The sequence below is a fragment of the Indicator indicator genome, chromosome Z, assembly GCF_027791375.1.
Source record: "Indicator indicator isolate 239-I01 chromosome Z, UM_Iind_1.1, whole genome shotgun sequence".
NCBI lineage: Eukaryota > Metazoa > Chordata > Aves > Piciformes > Indicatoridae > Indicator > Indicator indicator.
Window position 1 is genome coordinate 36,913,397 of NC_072053.1, and position 9,895 is coordinate 36,923,291.

The 9,895-nt window shown below is 43.3% G+C and overlaps 1 protein-coding gene across 1 annotated transcript in view; it reads right to left on the reverse strand.

Annotated features, from left to right (window-relative positions):
* Nucleotides 1-9,380, reverse strand: part of MAP1B (microtubule associated protein 1B) — a 76,477-nt gene extending 67,097 nt beyond the window's left edge. The window contains exons 1-2 of the mRNA XM_054397722.1: nucleotides 9,203-9,380; nucleotides 3,820-3,921 (exon numbers count right to left, since the gene is read on the reverse strand). Of these exons, the coding sequence (XP_054253697.1) occupies nucleotides 3,820-3,921; nucleotides 9,203-9,380 (280 nt within the window). The remainder of the gene's footprint in view (nucleotides 1-3,819; nucleotides 3,922-9,202) is intronic.
* Between the last annotated feature and the right edge of the window lie 515 nt (nucleotides 9,381-9,895).

The following is a 9,895-nucleotide window of genomic DNA, read 5'->3' on the forward strand; positions in this document are numbered from 1 at the left end:
TGTTAAAAAAATGTGTAGATGTGGTACTTAGGGACATGGTTTAGTGCTAGTAGTGAGCCTGTGAGCTCTAGGCAAGTGGCTAGACTGGATAATCTCAAAAGTCTTTTTCAATCTCAACAGTTTTGTGATTTTGTGAAAACAATTCCTTTTTAGGATTTTATCAATGACATCACAAGCTCTTATTTCAAGCTTCTAGGTGTGATATAACTGGATTAAGATCTGATGTGACAAAGGCAGTGGGATATACACCACTTTAGCAAACTATGGAGCTGTGGCCATTGACGACCAAAATTCCCAGATCCACTGTTAGGATACTAACAGTGCTAAGCAGTAACTCCTGAAATGGTAGCTCTTAAGGCTTTTTAAGATAATGACAGTTTCAGAGAACAATGAACTTCTGACAGAGGAAAGCTCACTGCTTCTGCCAGTGGCTGACAAGGGGAGACTGAACACATCTATCACTTTTCTGAGGTCCTCCCTGGCTGCAGGCAGACTGGTGAATATAAAGGCATAGGTAAAGAAGACTCACTTAAGCCAATACAGTGACCAACTGATGACTTATGAGCAACAGGAGACCCTCTGGTACTGCTAAGTTAGGAAACACATCTGCCACATTCTTCATAAAAACAGGACAAGGCAGTCACAGCGCACTGCTTGAACCGCACTTCTTAGCAGGCCAAGGGTAACCAGTTACCAAACAGATCTAGACAAAGGCTTCAATATCCACCAATGGAACAGTGAAGTGTCCCCACGTGGAAGAGAAGAGACAAAATGGCAGGTATATGTGTCTTCCAGAAGAGTCCTTCTCCACCCCAAAATCCATTTACTGTCTCTTTTTCTTTCTTTCTTTCTTTCTTAATTAAGAAAATATTGGTGCATACAGATGCAATTTCACAGCTCTTTCCAAGATTCTGCTCTTGCTCTACCTCAACAGCTGATCCATAGCTCCTTCCCCTGTACATACATGCTACAATTCATTGTTTGAATTTTTTGTCCTTGTGATGTTAACATTAAGAGTTACTGAAGTTATTAGGTACATGACACAAAACAGAGGCAAGCACTGGAGTACCCAGTTTAAGTCATGTTGCCCGTTGTCTTGGTAACCAATTAACAAGCTCTGTTACTCGCTTTTCAGCAGCACATGACAATGACATCTCTGCAAGATGTGGTATTATTAAGGAGTCTGCTAACTCAGCTGCTTTATAAGGAATCACAAAAAACCCTGCTGGCATTTCCATTCAGAATCCTATTTTTTCAGGTATCATAAATCATCCATAAATTGCCAGACACACTAGATTACTCTACCCTTCATGAGTAAACTGTCCCTATGTGAAAGTCACAAAAAGAGTTCTGTCTCAAAGGATTGAAAAAGGGCTGTTTAATTACATCCCACAGACTACTCATTACTTGGATGAATACTTTCCTTGGACAAAAGATCACCTAGCTACCCAAATTCAAAAGAACTTCTGAGTTTGGGACCATGAGGGAATACATACTTACAATCATCTCTTTAATATGAACGTTGGACATTTCACTGGTTAAACACTCAAAACTCAACATTCGGGCCTTGTAGCAGAAATCAAACATTTGGAAACTTTATAAACAAATAAATACAAACCCCTTTTCCTCCCTACCAACAGTGAAGAGGATACAAAGGACCTCATGCACATTCAACAACAGAGAAGGACAGAAAAACTAAAGTAAATGATCCCCTGATCTATGAAGTAGGATCCTTGAGGTACAAATGGCCTTCCTCAACAAATTTTAGACCAAAAAGAAAAAAAATGGTCAAGAGGGCTAGCTTTATTCCTGGATGGTCCTTTTATCCAAGTTTCAGGCTCCTTTAATGGTCTTTCAGCATACATTTATTGTTTAAAGATTGAGTAGTGGTGAAAAACACATTCATTACTGCTTGTCATAGAGATGTTGATGAATTCCAGTCACAAGCAATTAAGCTGTAATTCAACGTAATGACAGACTAAACAAGTCTAGACAAACAAGAAGTTAAAAAAAAAATCAACCAAAAATACAACTTCTAGAGAAAATTTCCTAGGAGATTCTACACTCTGTTGAGAAAAAAAAAAGAAAAAGAGGTGCACAATCTTATTTATCATATGAATGCAGATTATTGCTTCATTTTAATTCATGCAATGGAATGAGAACATATCATCTAAACAAAACAGCAAAAAACCCTAGAATATTGGAATATTTCTGCTAAAGGAGAAGTGCAGAACATTTTTGTCTCTGAAGTTTTAAAGTAAAACAGATACATGTTAAAAATGGTATGTATTACATCTTGCATTCCTTAAAGATAAATTCTGCTCAATTCACTTCAGAATACCCTCTCTATAAAACAAAACTACTGGCATCATTACGAAGTTTAATTGGCTTAATAGCACTAAAAATGAAATGAAAGACACATAATCTAGCCCTGAGTTTACTTCCATGTAAATCAGGAACAACATGCCTTGCGTTATTGTTGAATTGGTTCTGTTGGTTTTCAAACCAGGGGGAAAATCATAGAGGTGGGTTTTTTTCCCTTTGGGTTTTGTTTTGCTTTTGCTGGTTTGTTGGGGTTTTTGTTAGTTTTTTAGTGTTTTGTTTTGGTTTTTTGGTTTGATCTTGGTTTCTTTTTATTTCTTCTTTTTTGTTGTTGTTTGGCTGTGGGTTTTTTTGTTGTTGCTTTGTGTTTGGTTTTTTTTAATAGTCTGGCAATATTTTACTTTATACATATGCGGAGATATGTCAAAATCTGCTATAACCTGTGCTGCAAGAGGAAGAATTAGTCACATATTTTTGTACATTATTCAAAACCATCAGGTCACTGCTGTCATGCTAGCAAGATATCAGGATCTTTGTCAACAGCTGTACAGCAACTGACCCTAGAAACGTGATGTAGTAGCATGATATGACTTTCGTAGCCCTCTTCTGTCACACTTGAAAGATGTTTCTGCAGTTGAAACTAGTTCTACTAGTCAATATGCACATGACCACAACGATTTCATCAGTGAGAGCAACCTCTACATCTTTGAGAGGATTATATTTTTTTACATTAAAATCATGATCCATTTCACCAATTCTCACTGAGAATTTGTGTTAAAGTAATGAGATATCATAAGACTTACCAAGCATTTGATTCCTGTGCAACTGGAACAAAATAAAATTTTATACTTCACAGAAACAGATTTTTTTTGTGTTTTGGTTTTAATTCATCATATGAATCCTCTAAGTTTGAAGAAAAGGCAGCAAAAGATATTTAGTCTCATGAGGCAAGCGAATTTCTCATATAAGCTGAAGAAAGTCCTTGTGAATGAAGGCAGACCCTCCACCTTTCAGCTTTTGATATTAAGAAAGCAAAAAGTCCACGCCCTTTGGGAAGAAATATGGGGTTTGTGCAACAGTTGTGGCAGCCTTTCTGGCTCTCTCAATCTGTAGAACTAACCTTTCAGGTTTTTTTGTATGTGCTCTACCTACCACACAGTAAACTGCAGCCTCTGGGACTACTAGATTGGCTGCTATGCAAAAAAGCTCTTGTTCTGTCAAAAAATGGCTTTTACTTCACTTTAACGTGGCCCTAAAAATAACATCCAGTACAAAAGCAAGCATAAGGATAACCTAAAAGGCTGATCATTTTTAAGTTGTGAGAAAGTCAAAATAAAACATACATAAAAGGAAGAAATGTTTATTGTAAAGAAACAGAAGTGAAAATAGGCCATACATTTCCATAGTGTATTTTTATTAATTCTGCTCTCTAAATAAAAAAAAAAAAATCAAACAAGAAGTCAACACAAACTCTATCAAACACATCCAAAAACTCACCTCGAACTTCAGGAGAGAATCGAGCTGAATGGCGAGACACAAAAAGTTTCAGTTCTTGATCCAAGTTGCATTCAACCAAGTTTGTGTCCCATGATCGGATTCCTAAAGTCAAAACACAGAACAGATCTAGTTTGATACACAAGCACAGAACTTTTAGCTGAGCCTTTCTCCATTTGCATTCATGATTTAACATAGTTCTAAATTCCAAACCCATCCTCCTTTCCTTTGCAGACACACAGACATTTTTTGGACGGTGCCAAATGCTCAGAAGGAGCACGCCAGACAGGAATCAGTCATGAGCAAGAGGAAATCTGTGTTTCTGAAGGGTGACCATCCTCTAAGGCCCCAGCTTTAGGCCTGCTGTTCCTACATCCTAGTGGCCATATTGACAAGAAGTTACTGATGTCCCCAAATTGACTTTAAAATAGCAATACACTGATTCACAAAACAGAGTGAACCACTCTAGAGGATGCTTCAGTCATATTGCAGGACTACCATACCTTCCCCTCTGAGAGAAGAAAAAACAAAAACAAAAACAAAAAAAAACCAACCCCCAAAACAAACAAAACCACAAACTGCAACACCTAACATGCTGGAAATCAGTATTTAAACACAAATTATTAAACTGCTGACTTCTTAATTCAAAATTAATGAAGCATGCCATATTTTAAATTATAATTTAAGTTATCTTTTATTTATGAATTATCAAAATTCTAGTTTGGGGATTTAAAAAGTCTGTGCTTGATATTTTTATTTTAAAAAACAAACAACATATCTCCATTCCCCACTGGATTTTCCCCCAACTACTTAGAAAATGAGACACTTGACACATATGATCAAAAAATGTATTATTCCAAATTAATTGCAACCAGAAGACAAATTTATAGTTTCTTTCCCTAAGATTTTGATGATTGATACATAATAACAGGAGAACACAGTAAATATTTTTCTATGATTTTATTGGTTTGAAATTGTTCTGAAAAGTCTTCTAGTTTTAAAAAACAATGAGCAGGCAGCTACACTAAAGGTAAGTCCAGCAAACGCTGTGATTTTAACTACCAGCCTTACAGTGATATTTTTTTTTCTTTTTTTGTTACTTCTGAAAGGGACATCACTAGACTTTCACATATTAGCTGGCAAACACAGAAGGGACTGCAGATGAGAAAGTGTCTGGTGGCCCCTCCCAATCTGCCTGGTGGTGCTTTTGTATAAAATTGGTGAGTTAAGTCACTCTGGGGTTTGTCAGGAGATGCCTGAAGAGGTGTGTGGCCATCCCCTCACTGTGAGACTAGCAGTAACACTCCTGCTGCTCGGGGTTTCAGGCTATGAATGCTAATCTCAATGCTGCCTCCTATGCTATATCCTTTCAAGGCAGCAGAAACAGCAGGACTTGTGCTGGCAGAAGCCATGTTGTAGGGCCAATGGATGTGGAGAAAAAACTGGGGTAAGAGAGAGAAACCAGATCTGCCATCTCCCATTGCAGTACTGGGTAGCTTCGCCATGCAAATATGAATATCTGCATTTCAAAAGACTGAAGCCTCTTCAGGAAGAATTCATCCAGGGATCCTTGTCACCATCCCAGTCCAGTCAGGAGCATGCTGATTACCGAGATAAGCTATAACCTATTAAGTAGCTGCCATTTGAACTTCTAAATAGATTTGGAAGTACAGTATTGCCTGTGTGTCTCATAGCCACTCAAGAGAAAAATAACTGAGCTATAACGATCCACCTTCACTTCCTAACTGATGCATCATTCAGAAGCACAAGCTGCTGGCTAGTCTCTTCTGTAAATCCTGGTACTTTAATTTCTCAAAAATCTCTTGGCCATATGGTGCATTTTTGGGTCACAGCTTTGGCAGACGGAGTTCAGCAGGCTTTAATGTTTTCCAGGTGTTGGAATATTTGAAAGCAAGAAAGTAAAGATGATAAAATAGCATGCACATACAGCACATCTGAAAAGTATGGCTAGTGAACCAACACCAACCAGAAAGCAGATTGAGAGAGGTGATTCTGCCCCCCTACTCTGGTAAGACCTCACTAGGGATACTGTGTCCAGCTCTGGGGCCTCTAGCACAAGACAGACATGGACTTACTGGGTCCAAAAGAGGGCCATAAAGATGACCAGAGAGCTGAACCACCTTTCCCATGAAGACAGGGTGAAAGCATTGGAGCTGTTCAGTGTGGAGAAGAAAAGGCTCCAGGGAGACCTTATAGCTACACTTCACTACCTGAAGGGGACCTACAAGAAGATTGGGGAAGGACTGTTTAGAAGGGTTTGTAGTGAGAGGATGAGGGGCAATGGTTTTAAATTGGAGCAGGGTAGATTTAGGTTAGACATTAGGATGAAGTTCTTTACTGTGAGAGTGGTAAAATATTGGAACAGGTTGCCCATCGATGTGGTTGGGACTCTGTCCCTGAAGACATCCAAAATCAGACTTAATACGGCCCTGGGCAGCCTGATCCTGTTGGAGATGTCCCTGCTGACTGCAGGGGGATTGGACAAGATGACCTTTGAGGGTCCCTTCCAAGCCAATGCAATTTGTGAATCTGTGTGTAAATGAGTGCTGAACGTCAAGAATGTCAAAGAAAACAGCTTGCTGGCCTTTTGCAGCAAGCTTGTGTAGTGAGACTACAAAGCATTCTGGAGGTCAGTAAGGCAAGATTGACTATGATTCAGCAATGCTGCCAATGACAGGGCATGTCCAGCATTCCTAGCTGGTTTTGTCATGAATCCAAATTTGCTGTAGGTAGGGGTAAGATTCTGATTAAATGTAGTCAAGATTGCTGCACCACGCAATGTTCAAAGTACAGGACTCAACACAAAATAAATAGAAAAAAAAAAAAAGTCTAGATACCCCATGCACACAGTAGTCCTCAAAGCTGAAGCTGCAATTTGGATAGAATATCCCAATTTTGCAGCTGCATGATTCAGCAGTCTGGATGCAAAAACTATGCATGTGCATTATCGAGTATCATAATGCATTATATACATTATACAACCAAATCAGGTGTGGGAGGTAAATCTGAAATTAAAATCCAAGGTCAGTCCAATGGTGTAGATCATTAAGAGCATGGGCATAGCTACTGGAAGCATGGCTAAACTGGAGCTATTTCTTCCTTTCTGCAGTCTTAGGAGCGCAGTGCCACTAGACACAAGACTAATCAGACAGCAGGCAGGACACACCCAGAAGTATCTGCTAAATTGGTGAAAAAAACCTTGGAGCTTTCTCTTCTTCATTCTTCCCTTCTTTTTCTTTGTGGATGGTAGGTTGGAGGATCACGCCCTTAGAGTCACATCCCAAACATGGCTGCTGAAAGTGCACCTTGCTACACCATGCCCTCTTCATATTAAGAAATGACTCTGCATTCCACCAGGTTGCGTAGCATCACGCCACTGATGTGTTATCAGCAGATGTTTTCTTTGACACGTTGCTCTGCAGTTTGGCGCATGAATCCACAGTTCTCCATGATTTATTACAAAAGACAGTGAGGCAGAGTTATCAAAAATACAAAACACATTTAAAGCTCTGTTGAGAATAAAAGTTGAAAGAAGTGTGGTTTTTCAGACTACAGTGGACTTTCCAAAGAAAAAGATTAGTCAAGCCCATATTTGCCTCATGCAGATAGAGCTTCAGACTCTCAGTGTACTCATCCAGAACAATGCACCTCAAAATCTGATATTTTTTTTTTCCAGCAGGTAAAATCTCAATCAGATCATCCGACACCAGAAGCAGTGAGGTGACTTCTAATCCAAAATGATGACTAAAAAGGCCAAAGTATTCCCTCTGAACGTCTAGAACTGTAAGTGGGTGTTATGCTTAGTGGCAGCAGGTAACAGCAGCAGAGCTATGCAGCAGCAGCAACTGTACAATAGAAGCTTCAAGAAAAGACTGAAAAACATTTCTTCAGAGGAAGGATGACATCAGTTGTCTGGGGGCAGAAGTTTTATCCATCTGCTTTATCATTTTTAATAATTTAATTTATATATAGCCAATTCACTCCTGACAAAACCAAAAATTAAATAGAATTAGGTAAGTGCAATGCTGAAGAAGCTCTAAATGACAAAGCATCTGCCTCAATAGTTCTTCCTAGGAGACAATGGTAGCAATTACGGTGAACAGGTCATGATGAAAGTGGCTAGCTGTGATGAGGTAGCCCTTTACCACAGTCATGAAAAAAGAATAAAGAGACAACTGAAGCAACAATGCTTGAGAAAGCACAATAGAGACCATAAATGAAGTCCTAGCTGGATGGCTGAACCACACCTACATGACAAGGCTCCCACCAATTCCCCGTTCCAGAGTCTCTTTCTCCCCTCTAACAATGGCAGGTTTCTGCAATTTCTGCTTTCACCAGCCCAGAAAAAGAACATTAACAAAAAAAATGTTGCAGAATCAGGAACCAATTGAGTTTAACAAATTATAGTATAGGATCTGGCAATAATTTTTGTGTTTCACACCACGATTACCGCAATGGGGATTTTGCACACCCACCCCCCCCCTCCCCCCCCGCATGTACGCTGCAATCTATTGTATCAGAAAACCACACTGAGAACTTAGAAAGCTGTCATTTCACTTGCAATACCTTCCCTCTACCCGCGTCTTAAGAAAAGGACAAACAGCGAGCCAAAGCAGCCCATAAACGGGCAACAATGAGGTTGAACACTTCGGTATCAGCCTTGTCACCCCTAGATCTTTATTGAAATATTCATCGGCGAACAATTCTGCAACCATGGGAGAAGTCTCGCCGCGCGAAGTTAGACACAAAGGCACGGCTGCGCTCCCGCTCAGTCTTTGAGAAGAGAAAAGGAAAACGCCCCGAGCCCGACGCTTTGGTTTGACGACGGGGGACGCAGGTTTGTGGGCGGCAGCCGCCCCGCAGCCCCAGCCCCAGCCAGTTTGCCGCCGAAAGCGCGGCCGCCCTTTGTCCGCTCCAGGCTGCTATAGGGACCGCAGTGCGGACTGCGCCACGCCCACCCGCCGGTGTCTCCGGGCAGACGGGCTCAGCGGCGACACTGCGGGAGCTCTGCTCCCGCCCTGGTGCCCGGCTTTCTGCCTCACAATGACGGGCTGGGGGCTCTCTGCAAGGCTGGCTCTACAGGCGACCAGCCCGCTGCAGCACTCTGCATTGGCGGCAGCGGGACCCGGCCCGCAACCCTTGCTCCGCAGCGCCCGTACCCTGCTGTTGGAGGAGGCAGGGGGGCTGCAGCGGGACAATTCTGGAATAAAGCGGAGACCGCGACTGGGCGACTCGCGTGTCCATGCCCTGCATGGGATGGGTGTGTTGGGAGGGCGAGCCCCGGCCGCGTCCGAGGAGGGGGGAACGCGCCGGCGGGGGGGTGCCACGGCAGTGCCTGCGGCGTCCCTGCTCCCCGCCACCTCACCTCGCTCGATGTTGGCGATAGCCCGTCGCAGGTGCTCCTCTGTCACCAGCTCTCCAACGACCACCAGCAGGTAAAACTTGCTGTCCAGGAAGCGGTGGGAGAGGCTGGGCGAGGTGGAGGTGAGGTTGGGGATGCTGCAGGAGGGCTCCGAGTCCATTTCTACCACCACGGTGGCCATCGCCACCGCCCCGCTCCGCCCCGCGGCTCCGGGGTGCTGAGTGGAGAAGGGCCGTTCAGTGGCGGATCCGCAAGCGGCAGGCAAGGAAGGAGTGAGGGCGGGTGGGGAGGCGGCGGCGCTTTTATATGGAGATGGTGCAGGGCAGGGACCTGGTGAGGAGGAGGAGGAGGAAGTGGGGGGGGGGGAGTCGGCGCATCCCTGCGCTCCGCCGCCGCGTTTCCAGCATCCACAGCTGATGTCATCTGCGGCAAATCCTCCCCGCGGCAGCCCCCGGAAGCAGGAAGGACGCGGGGGGCGAACAACGCCCCGAGGGGACGCGAGGAGCTGCGTCCCGGGGCCCGGCTCCCACCTCCGCACCCCTGTCTGCCCGTAACCCTCCAGGGCATCACCCTGCCAGGCTGCTCACCCTCGGGGGTCTGGCTCTGCTGCCGCGGACACTCCTGGGGTCCCGGCTTTGAAACACGGTGGTGAGGAGCCGCAGGTGATACCCAGACAGGCTAGGGGAGCTCATCTAT